The 12,072-nt window shown below is 36.5% G+C and overlaps 1 protein-coding gene, 1 long non-coding RNA gene and 1 pseudogene across 3 annotated transcripts; all 3 read right to left on the reverse strand.

Annotated features, from left to right (window-relative positions):
• Window positions 1-126: 126 nt before the first annotated feature.
• On the reverse strand, window positions 127-5,429 carry LOC148572806 (putative disease resistance RPP13-like protein 1). The gene is made up of 2 exons (XM_088504954.1): window positions 1,243-5,429; window positions 127-914 (listed from the first exon to the last, which is right to left on the reverse strand). Exon 1 carries the CDS (start codon window positions 4,943-4,945, stop codon window positions 1,247-1,249), a length of 3,699 nt encoding a protein of 1,232 aa, XP_088361080.1. The 5' UTR covers window positions 4,946-5,429; the 3' UTR covers window positions 127-914; window positions 1,243-1,246.
• Window positions 5,430-6,499: 1,070 nt separating this feature from the next.
• Window positions 6,500-11,338, reverse strand: LOC148572807 (uncharacterized). Its single transcript, XR_015905108.1, has 3 exons — window positions 10,969-11,338; window positions 7,341-7,419; window positions 6,500-6,811 (listed from the first exon to the last, which is right to left on the reverse strand). It is a non-coding gene; the product is annotated as an uncharacterized LOC148572807 (long non-coding RNA).
• On the reverse strand, window positions 8,534-10,975 carry LOC148572808 (putative disease resistance RPP13-like protein 1; annotated as a pseudogene). Its single transcript, XR_015905107.1, has one exon. The product of XR_015905107.1 is annotated as a putative disease resistance RPP13-like protein 1 (transcript).
• Window positions 11,339-12,072: the final 734 nt, after the last annotated feature.

Below are 12,072 nucleotides of genomic sequence, written 5' to 3' on the forward strand. Positions count from 1 at the left end.
TCAGTTCGAAAACAAGAATCAAACGCCAAAAAAAAAAAAGGTAAGAAACAGACACAAGTTCTAAAATTCAAGAATTCAAACGCTTCTTCTTCTAATAAAATTGAGAGAGTACCTAATAAAATTGAGAGCTTCTTCTTCTTCTCTAATAAAATTAAAAGAGTATCTAATAAAATTGAGAGAATACTTAAAGAGAACTTGTGTATTTTGGTGCTTGTTCTTGTAGTGTTCTCCCAGCAAATCACAGTTTTTAATTTGAAGTAGTACTAGAGAAGAATGCAGCTTTTTTCCAGCTATATTTTCCAGATTCTCACAGAAAGAAATGTGTAATTGTTGAAGGGAGGCGAGGCAGAGAAGCTCATTTCAATCCAAAGTCTCCAGATAGTCAAAGGAAATACAGACACAAAGTGGTAAGGGAGGGAAGCCGAGGCAACGAAGCCACCCTTGGGTATGACTTAAAGTTATAATCGTCATAGCCATGAATGTTAAGACGAGTGAGAGAGTCCAAGTTGCCCATGGATGATAGAGCCCTGAATTGTTTCCCACAACCCACACTAAGCTCTTTCAACTTAGGAGGCAAACCACCCTCTGACACCTCACAAATTCCGAGCAAAGTTGCATGTGGAGAGACTGTAAATTGGAGAGAAGAGTATTCATGTCACTTGGCAATGCTTCCAGCTTTTTGCAATCTATGATTGTAAGATGAATCAAGTTGGGTGCAGAGAAAAAAGCTCACCACAAAGAGAAGTTGATAGAAATGTTTTTCAATGTAACATTACCCTCTGTCTACTATTTCAATCACTAGAGTGTCCTTTTCAACTATTTCAGGTAAATATGGCTACCATTGTATAAGATTCTAAACACATGTATCATGAAATCTCAGCCATCTTGGCACTCATTACCTTGGTACATGCTACCTGTAGAAAATAGTAAAAACAGTAACATTGAATTATTCATTTGTTTATTACATTTAAAAAAAATTCTCAAATGTTGGATCCACAAGAGAAAAGATATATTGAAAAATGTGAATGTTAAGTATCACAGATAGCAATAACTTCTTCTAGAGTAAGAAAGGCTGATAAATGAAAGAAAATAATGCAAAATTTCTTGTTGGCATATCAGTTCAACTGACTAGTTAATGTTGTCTAAAGAAAGAGAGAACTTTTAAATTTATCTTTTTTTTAAGGAAAAGGAAATTTATGCATTTATGAAATACCATGAGAAACATGAAAAATAGAGAATTACCTGGTCAGAAAATTTGTTCACCATCAACTTGAATGGTGGGGATGTGGAAAATTTTGGACCAGTATTGTTCATCCTTCTTCTTACAGTGTTCTCCAAGTAAAGGACACTCTATAATTTGAAGTAGTAAGAGAGAGGAAGGCAACTTTTGTCCTGCCATGTTCTCTAGCTTCACACACCATTGAATGTGTAATTGTTGGAGGGATGTGAGGTGAAGAAGCTGGTCACACTCCAATGTTTCCAAATCAAGAAAGCCCCAGAGGCGCAGAGTGGTAAGCGAGGGAAGCTGAGGCAGCGAACCAACCTTTGGATATGATGTCACACCAAAATAGCCCTCAATTGTAAGCTCAATAAGGGCATTGAAGTGACACATTGATGATAGACCCTTCAATTGTTCCTCACAACCTCCCACACTAAGCTCTTTCAAGTTTGGAGGGAAACCACCCTTTGGCAACTTACAAATTTCCGAGCAACGTTGTATCTCCAATGAGTGTAAATTTGGGAGAAGAGTATTCATGTTAGCAGGCAATGACTCCAACTTGTAGCAATAAGTGACCCTGAGATGAGTCAAGTTGGGTGCAGCTAGTCCTTCGACCGGAAATGACACAAATTTGCAACAGTCATCAATGAAGAGATGTTTAAGAGCTGCATGTGGTGGTTGTGACAATGAAAGTGATTTTAGATTCTCACACTTTTCTATTCTGAGATTATTGAGATTTGGAAAGTCATCCAATGAGAATGAAGACAGTGAATCACAACTGTCTTTTATGTATAGCTCCATGAAATTGTATTTCTGCTGAGGGAATTCTAGTTTGCTGCAATTCAAGATTGTTAGCTTTTGCAAAGATTTTGGTAAACAATCGCCTCGAAAGGATACAGCATAAGAACACCCTGAGATTTGTATTTCTTGGAGATAAGTTAGAAGGTTGATGCTCATTGCTTTAAATGCAGACCCCATCACAGATTCACATCCCTTAATTAACAAAGTATCCCCCTTGAGTAACATCTCTTGAGACCTTCCTTTATGATCTTTCTGTATACTTAGCTTGCAAATTTTGGAAACATCTGAAGACAAAGAAGAAATGACTCTCAAGAATACCTGATTAAGTATATCTCCCTTTAGCATTGGACAATCTGTTATTTGAAGCTTCTTGAGATGAGGAAAAGATTCTGAATCAGATAAATGCCACACTTCCCAACATGGCATATCCCAAAATTCCAATGTCTCGAGTGAGGGAAACGGTGCAATTGGCAAACAATGACAATCACCTTCATTCTTGTAAAACTCCATGCCAATACTCTTGAGCTGATTAAAGCCTTGAATGAGAAGGGACTTAAGAGATGGTAGTTGTCCAAGTGAAGGCAGCATGCAACAATTGTTACAAGAATATAGAGATACACTAGTCATATTTTGGTAAGAACAATGTCCCACCCAATTTGGAAATATTGTACCTTTGTAGCCCTTGATTCTCAACTCTTTCAAGCCATGGTGAGGTTGCAAGCTGTCGAGGATATCTCTTTCGGTTTGTGTGTTTGAAACCATATCATCACCTGAACACCATTCCAACAATAAGTTCTCAATGTGATTCTTATCCAACATCCTTGCACTCCTTGCTTGTTTGGCATCGACAACATTCTCCAATTTCTTAATCTCGAATGATCCATGAAGATTTAAAAGCCCTCCTAACTCTTGAATTCCATTGTCTTCATGCTTGCCCACCATAAAGTAGCTTAAAAAGTGCAAGTGTTTCAATTTGCTCATTTCTTCCGGCATTTCTTTCAAACAAGTTCTTCTAATACTGAGATGTCTTAAATTCACAAGCTTATGCATGCCATTGGGTAACATGGTCAAACTAGAACACTCATTCAGTTTCAATGTTTGTAGATTGTACAAGTCACATAATGATTCTGGTAGTGCTCTAATACTTGTCTCAGAAAGATCTAAGTAACGCAAGTAGGTTAATTCACCTATTGATTCAGGCAATACATTAAGTCCTTCAAATGAGAGAAATGACAAAACTCTCAAATATTTGAGCTTCAATATCAGGGTACATGTTATACTATCAATGTTGTCCGAATGAGAAAAGATATTGATAGGCAAAAATGTCCTCAAAGATTCAACTTTATTGATGGAATCAAAATGCTCTGAGATCAGATGACTCAAACTATCATAACACAAATGGCGAGTGTAAGTAGTTACACTTTCTACTTTTCCATGTTCTTCAAATCTACAATAGAAGTCTCCAGCAAGGAACAATGCTAAATCATGTAAAAGGTTATGCATCACAAAACACCTATCAAAGTACTCACATTGTTTGAAAAATAATCTGGAAGCTAATTCTTCAAAACACTCGCAACCAACCTCTTCTAAACTCTCTCCTCTCTTCGGCGGCCTTAAAAGATCTTCAGCCATCCAGAGCAAGATTAGTTCATCTTTATGAAAACGGTGATCTTTTGGATACAATGAGCAATAAACAAAGCAACGCTTTAAATGTGCAGGAAGTTGGAAATAACTGATTAACAATGCTGGAATAATTTTGCTATTCTTGATGGAAAATTCCCAAATATCACTTTTTAATACAGCTTCCCATTCCTTAACATCATGTTTAGTTCGCAACATGCGTCCAAGTGTTTCTGCAGCCAATGGCAATCCGTTACACTTGTTGACAATCTTTCTACCAATTTCTTCTAGTGTTGAACTCCCATTTGATTCTGGAAAACAAGCATTGTTTGCGAACACCGACCAACAACATTCTTCAGTCAACTCACTAAGAATGTAAGGAGGACAAGTTTGGAGTACAGAAGCAACCTCTTTGACACGAGTAGTTACAAGAATTGTACTTCCCTTGGCCCCATATTGAAAAGGAATTTTGAATTTCTTCCAAACATCACCATCATCACTCCAAACATCATCCAAAACAACAAAGAACTTCTTTTCTGACAATTTCTCCTTCAACTTAAGTTGAAGTGAGTTGAAATCCTCAATATTCTGAGCAGTTTGACCTATAATATTCTTTGTAGCCTCAACAATATTAAAGTCCTCAGATATGCAAACCCATTCTTTGACTTGAAACCCTTCCATCAAGTTTTCATTATTGTACAACCATTGAGCTAAAGTTGTTTTGCCAACCCCACCTATGCCCACAATGAGAATCACAGACAACTGATGTTCTCTATTATCATTTAACATCTTGATTATTTCCTGTTGGTCCTTTTCCCTGCCATATATATTACCTTCCACAAGAGATGTGGATGGAATTCTCCATGACAAGAAGTTCTTCTTGGTAGTCTTTTCAAGACCAAGGAAATCTTTTTGTTTTTCAAGAAATTCTATTCTTCTAACCACCCTTTCCATCTTATCTATCATATCCTTATCTCTGTTGAGGAGGCTAATAGGCCAGAAAGAATGTACCTCCTTTTGAGTCGCGGCGTTGGTAAAGACAGCATCCAGCAAGTCATCTGCCATGTAAACAGCATCCCTGAGACTGTGGAGCCAGTCCCTAACATGTTGGTTGTCAAGTTGCTTGTACTCAGCATCACCAACCAGAACTTCAGCAGCATGCAGAGAAATCTTCAGCCTTTCAACCAAGTCAGAGCCAAGCTTCTTGCCCAAGACCAAGTTGACTGCATCTGTTGTAAGGAACTTGTCAAAGACAACATTAATGAAGCTAGAGAGGAAAGCTCCACCAACAAGTGCACCAGCCATGATAGTGAATGGATTTCAGGAAAGGTAAGAGAACAGTGGCTAGAGAATAGTGAACTCAGTTTTACTTAATCAAGAGTATAAGGATGAGGTTCAATGATTCCTTAGCAATAAGACATAGTAATCTCCGAGGCAACCTAGGAAATTCATGGCAGTATAGTCTTTGTGATAAATGAAAACTATATAAAACTAGGAGCATGCTGGCTCCACATTTTTGTATGTATATGATTGTAATATGTTATGAGGTTATTATCAACAATAATGGTAGTTATCTTCGAGGTTACCTTCTTCATAATTTGTCTGCTGCTAATGTCTTATGCTTAGTTTAATAATTTGTTCAGAACTTTTAATTCTGAGTCAAAATACTATTCCATCATTGAAAGCACCTTCATGAATTCATTCTTTTTAAGTCAAAATTTAGACATGAATATCTCAACTATCAATCTTGCATATAATAAGTCTGCAAGATCTTGTCCTTTCAGTTATGGGTAAACATAAATTCTCAAATTGGAGATAAATTTTGGATTTTGGTCCTGGTGGAGATGTCTGATGAGGAATTAAAAACGAACCACGATTGAATATGTTCATTAAACTTGATCAACACTAACAGGGTATGCGTGTAGCAGAGTTTCTAAAGATGAAACAACTTATATCCTCAATCAGGTATTAGAATTTTTGCACACTCCAACTAGAAGGTTGGAATGAGAGGACAATTTTTGTATGGCAGCACAGGAAGTATGGTGTACTAAACTAAATTTGGGTCATGAATTTACCAGTTATATTAGCTAACATACCGCGTAACAATTTGCGTATATGGATTCACAATTCGTCTGCATACCTTATTCAACATTATTGGCTTCCTTTTAGATTCAAAAACAGAAAGGCACAAATTCAGCTTGAGAAAAATTTGACATCAATATAACAATACTGCAATGGAAGTAGTTACATGCTCACTAACTTGCCATTGGCATAGAGGCCGCCAATGCACATTTTAATGGTTGCAGAAAATAACTAGTAAGAGAACGATAATATGCCAATGAATCCAAATTAAGCTTGCAAAGAACATCTTATTATATCAGCCAAACTATACATAGTAAGCACATGGCAGCATACAATTTCATATTAGAAAGAGTTGGTATAGGATCTACAATGCATTTAATATGATATTTTGTAACTAATTGCACGTTTAATCAACCAAAAATAATTCTAAAGCAATACTTTGAGCTTTTTGTTCGGCATGAACCATAGAACACAGCAAGTCAACAAAAATATGATCACAAAATTGTAAAGTTTAAATGAGCAATTTATTAAAAGTATACCATTCTCTTAATGAAATCTTTATTTTTGTGTCATATAATTCCAAGGGATTATCAAAGCTGTTGTACCTACCTTTGAATATAAGTTAATTAATTAATAACTGTTTCATGCAGGTAAGATGTAGATTATCAACTTCAACATATAAGTAACACTACTTCAGCTAAGTTCAATAACGTTGTTAATCATCATGATGCCTTTGAATTGTATTTAAAAAAAAAAAAAGAATACCTACAATTCAAGTTTGATACAACCCTTGCATTATATATTGAAACTCATTTGTTTAGCATGTTGGTTCAAAGTTCAAACATGACTGCTATTGATATAAGTCATATAACCAAACAACCAGCTATGGTTCCTATCTTTGAAGCAAAGCATTGAATAATGTGTAGATATGATACACATCAGTCATTAATTTAAACTAGTGTACATACCAATTAACATGAAAGCTGAAATCACAAAACACTACTGCTTCCCAACACATTAATCCACTTTACACATCTCCATATACATATACATGTACAACGAAATCTGGAACATCTGTGAACCTTTTACCTGCAAAAGATGGCACAAACAGAAACAAGATTGTTAAATTATTTTGAAGCTTCACTTTCCATTTTAGGAAAGACAATAAGCTTTATTTTCTTTTAGCCTATCGCTCAAAGTTGCAAACTGCATCATGTTGTGTTATATTGCAAAAAATTTAAAAGAAGATTAAAGAATAGAAGAAAAGAAAAGCATTTGGTGAAAGTTTTAATTTTACCTTAAATATTTTTAAAAGATTTCAATTGATCTCTCTGCTAAAATTATGAATGAACCACAATAAATAGAATCGACAAAAAGTACAATTTATAGATTCCAAAAACAGTTAAAGAATCAAAATTTAAGTTACTACATGGAAGTACCAATTAGTTCAGCATAAAGCCATAAACATCAAATAGTGGCAAAGGCAGAAAAACAATTTTACCATTAAGGGCATATATCTAGTTTTTCTAAAATCAAGTTTTCATAACATTTTTCTTTTTCCCAACAGAAGAGGAAAAGTAAATTCTAGAATGGAATGAAGTAGAGTAAATTTACCAACCTGAAGCTAAAATATTTGTATAAGATTATATATGATGAAATCTCTGCCATTTGGGCACTTTTACTTCATTACAATGTACCTGCAGAAGATGGATGAAAACAGTAGATTTCATTTATCGATGTATGTAAAGAAATTCTCAAATGTTGGATGCACAATATATATATTCTGTGTCTTTGAATTTATAAGAATGACCTTTTCTGAGAATAACAGAAGATATTTCTTTCAAGTACAACTACAAAGTGAGAGGTTTCCCAATGAATGGGAAAAAAAAATGAATGCAAATTTATATCAGTCCAACTAGTTGATAATGTGTAAAGAAAGAGAGGTATTTTCTTTTGAGGAAAAGGAAATTGAATTGAAGACTCTTAAGCTGACGAAAAGTTTCTGAGTCAGGTAAATTCCACACCTCCCAGCATGGCATATCCTGAAATTGCAATGTCTCCAGTGAGGGAAAAGGAGCAATATGCAAAGAAGGATCGTCTTCATTCTTGTAAAACTCAATTCCAATGCTGCTGAGCTGACCGAAATCTCGAATGTACAGGGACTTGAGAGATGGTAGCTGTCCAAGTGAAGGCAGCATGCAACAGTTCATGCAACACACCAACGATATATGTGTCATATTGTTGTAAGAACAGTGCCCCAACCAATCTGGAAATATTGTACCCCTGTATCTCCTTATTGTCAACTCTTTCAAGCCATTGTGCGGTTCCAAGCTGTGGAGTATCTCTCTCTCAGTTTGTGTATTCGAAACCATATCACCACCTGAAGACCACTCCAAGTATAATTTGCTGATGAGATTCTTGTTTATCATTCTTGCATTCTCTGCTTCTTTCACATCCACAATATTCTCCAACTTCTTAAGCTGGAATGATCCATGAAGATTTGAGAGCCCTCCCAATTCATGGATTCCATTATCTTCATGCTTGCCCACGATAAAGAAATCTAAGACACGCAAGTGTTTCAATTTGCTTATTCCCCCAGGCATTTCTTCCAAAGAAGTTTTCCTAAGATCCAGATGCCGTAAATTCACAAGATTATGCATGCCACTGGGCAACATGGTCAGCTTAGTACATCCATATAATATTAATGTTTGTAGATTATACAAGTTGCACAACAATTCTGGCAACATGTTAATGTCAGTCCAAGAGAGATTCAAATAGCGTAGATGAATCAATTCACCTATTGATTCAGGTAATACATCAAGTTTATGAAAGGATAAAACTCTCAAGTATTTAAACTTTGATCCTATGATTTCCAGGTTAAACAAATCATCGATATACAACGATGTCCTCAAAGATTCCAATTTCAAAATGGAGTTAGAGACTTTTGAGATTCGAGGACCTAAGCTTCCACATGAGATATGTGATAAATGACGAGTGAGAACCTTCTTCTCATCTTGTTCACCAAGTTCTTCTATTCTACAATAGAAGTCGCCAGCAAGGAATATTGCCAAGTCACGCAAGAGATCATGCATCACAAATCTCTTAAAATTATACGTACTTGGTTTAAAAAATAATCTGGAAGCTAATTCTTCAAAATAATTGCAACCAACTTCTTCAAAACTCTCTCCTCTATTTGGTAGCCTTAAAAGATCTTGGGCCATCCACAGCAAAATTAGTTCATCTTTATCCAAAAGATAATCTTTCGGATACAATGCACAATAAACAAAACAACGCTTCAAATGTGCAGGAAGGTGGAAGTAACTAATTAACAGTGCTGGAATAATCTTACTGTCAATTGTAGAAAATCCCCAAATATCACTCCTTAAGATTTTTTCCCATTCCTCAGCATCATGCCTTCTGCACAAGCAACCAAGTGTTTCTGCTGCTAATGGCAAACCGTCACACTTCCTGGCAATCTTTTTTCCTATTCCTTCTAGTGTTGGGCTCCCATTTGACTCTGGAAAAGAAGCATTGGCTGCAAACACTGACCAACAATAGTCTTCTGATAATGGAATGAGATAGTGAGGGTGATAATTTGTTTGGACAACTGAACCAACATCTTCCTTGCGAGTAGTCAGAAGAATAGTACTTCCCTTAACCCCATATTGAAAAGGGGCTAGAAAATCCTTCCATTGATGATGATCATTACTCCAAACATCATCCAAAACAATAAAGAACTTCTTTTCGGACAATCCTTTCTTCAAAGCATCTTGAATTGAATTGAAGCTATCAAGATCCTGAGTATTTGTAGAGATCTCCTTTACTATATTCCTTGTAGTCTCAACAATATTGAAGTTTTCCGAAACACAAACCCACGCTTTCCGATCAAATCCCTCCATCAACTCTGCATTATTGTACATCCATTGAGCCAAAGTAGTTTTACCAACACCACCGATGCCAACAATAGAGATCACAGACAAGTGATGCTCATTGTTGTCATTCAGCATCTGGACTAAAGCCTTCTGGTCATCCTCCCTGCCATACACATTCCCTTTTACAAGAGAAGTGGATGTAGTTTTCCAGGAGAAGCTAGCAGTGGAAATCTTTTCAAGCCCAAGCTTTCCTTTGCGTTTCTCAAGATCTTCTATCCTTCTAACCACCCTTTCTATCTCTTTCACCATCTGCCTCTCTTCAGAATTCAAGAAGCTAGGCAAGAAATTGCGTACCCCCTTTTGAGTTGCAGCTTTGGTGCAGACGCAGTCCAGCAAGTCATCAGCAGTGTAAAGAGCATCTCGGAGACAGTTGAGCCACTCCTTCACATCATGGTTATCCAGTTGCTTGAGCTCTGCATCATCAACAAGAGCTCCAGCATCCATCAGAGCATTCCTCAGCCTCTCAACCAAGTCAGAGCTAAGCTTCTTGCCTGCAACCAAGTTGACTGCATCAACCGAAATGAGCCTATCCAGGACAACGTTAATGAAGCCAGACAGAAAAGCTCCACCAACAAGAACTCCAGCCATGATCTCAAACAAGATCAAAGTAGTCAAATTTTCAAAACAAAAGGGTAAGAGAACAATGTTTGCAGGATACTGAACTCGGTGGTCTACTGGATCAAGTATATCCCAATATGTATGACCATGATGTTATATGGTATAAGAACATGGGAATCAAGTGGTAACTAACTTTAAATAATTCATGACAGAAGAGTTGCTAGCTGTCTTTGATGTAAATCTTCATTTTTTAATTCTTCTTTGAAGAATGAAAACAGCTTATTCAAATTGCACGTGGTGTATTGAAGTTTGACCTTTAATTAACCAAATAAAAGTAGGGACACCATATTGCTGCATATTTGATATTATGAGATTATTAATAACAGTAGTGTTCACACATTGTCTTCAAGGTTCTTCAAAATATAACTTGTTCATTTTTTAAAGTATTATGCTGAATTTGTTTAGAAGTGATAACTTTTGTGTTTTGAATTCCTAGAGATGCAACAAAAGTGCTACTTAGGAAGGTTTCAACTGTCGCCCCCAACAAGGTTTTACTACAGGTTTCTACAATCTGTTACACGGTAAAGATATTTGCACGTTTAAATATGTATACAATTGAACCGATCACTAAAATTATTAGATAATTGAGAGCTGTTAGATAAAAATTTAACCAAATCAGTCAAATAATTTAAATTTAACTATTCTCAACTATTAACTTCGCTACACCTGATCGAAGGAACAGTGGCAGAGCCTTACTCTCTCACTTGAACTAAAAGGCAGAACGGCAGCCGCAGCTAGAGCTTTCACCGCCACCCCATGGTCGCCGCCTCGTCGCCGAGCCTCTCGTCGGCTCCTTTCCGTCGTCTCGCCGGCTCTTGAGCGTCCCTCGCTCGCCTGTCGCCTCTTCACTGCCTCTGCCAGTCCGTGCTCCTCGTGTCGTCCTCCTCCGCAGTGGATCGCCTTCACTGCTGTGCTTCTCGGTGAGCTCGCTTCTCTGTCTCATTCTCTGCGTGCCGTCAGCCGTGAGCCCGGGGCTTCTCTTCTCTGTTGAGTGTTGAGGTAAGCTTTTTATTATTGAAACATGTTCTTCACTGATTGGATCTGGATGATACTGACATGTGCTATAGAGTATTGATCAACCATATATTTACGCAAGGTGGTAAATAATTAGGGGTATTTATGGGCAAGGTGAAATCGGATAGGGGTGTTCGAACCAAACCAAATTAATTAAAAATGGATTGGTTCGGTTCAGGTAATTGGATATCCGATGACTTTGAAATTCATAAAAAAACTAAATTTTTATCTTAAAAATTCAATAAGTACAATAAATATGTAACGTCAATAGAAATAATTCAAACATGTTAAATACCAAATACATTAAAAACTAAACTCATTAAAATCCAAACATATTAATAGTGAATAATCTTTGTCTAATAGAAAAGTCATATATATTTTTTTATTTTTTTATTTAATTAATATATGATCGGGTTCGCAGGTTGGTTCGGATTCTGTACCCCTAGAACCGATACCCGAACTAATCACTAACAAAGACTATCGGTTTAGTTCGGGTTGGACCCAATTACCTGTTAGTTCCAGAACCAATTTAATTGGTTCGGTTCGGGTTCAAACAGGTAATCGGGTACCCGTTACCCGTGCTCACCCCTAAAATCGGATTTGTCTTGACTCAGAACCGACTCTAAATATATATTGAACTTATTTTTTAGACTCTAACTCGATCTTAAACCCGATAAAACCTAAATATTTTTTTGTCGCAACTATATCGGGTCTAAATTGGGTAAAAATCGGGCCTTTAAAACTTTAACAATAATTTATAAAAAAACTTATTTACGATACACTTAT

Source organism: Arachis ipaensis, chromosome B2, assembly GCF_059453495.1.
Source record: "Arachis ipaensis isolate K30076 ecotype BB chromosome B2, ASM5945349v1, whole genome shotgun sequence".
NCBI classification, from domain to species: domain Eukaryota; kingdom Viridiplantae; phylum Streptophyta; class Magnoliopsida; order Fabales; family Fabaceae; genus Arachis; species Arachis ipaensis.

Bases quoted from the DNA above. Each gene is read 5' to 3' on its own strand.
- LOC148572806 (XM_088504954.1), bottom strand. From the start codon at position 4,945: ATGGCTGGTGCACTTGTTGGTGGAGCTTTCCTCTCTAGCTTCATTAAT.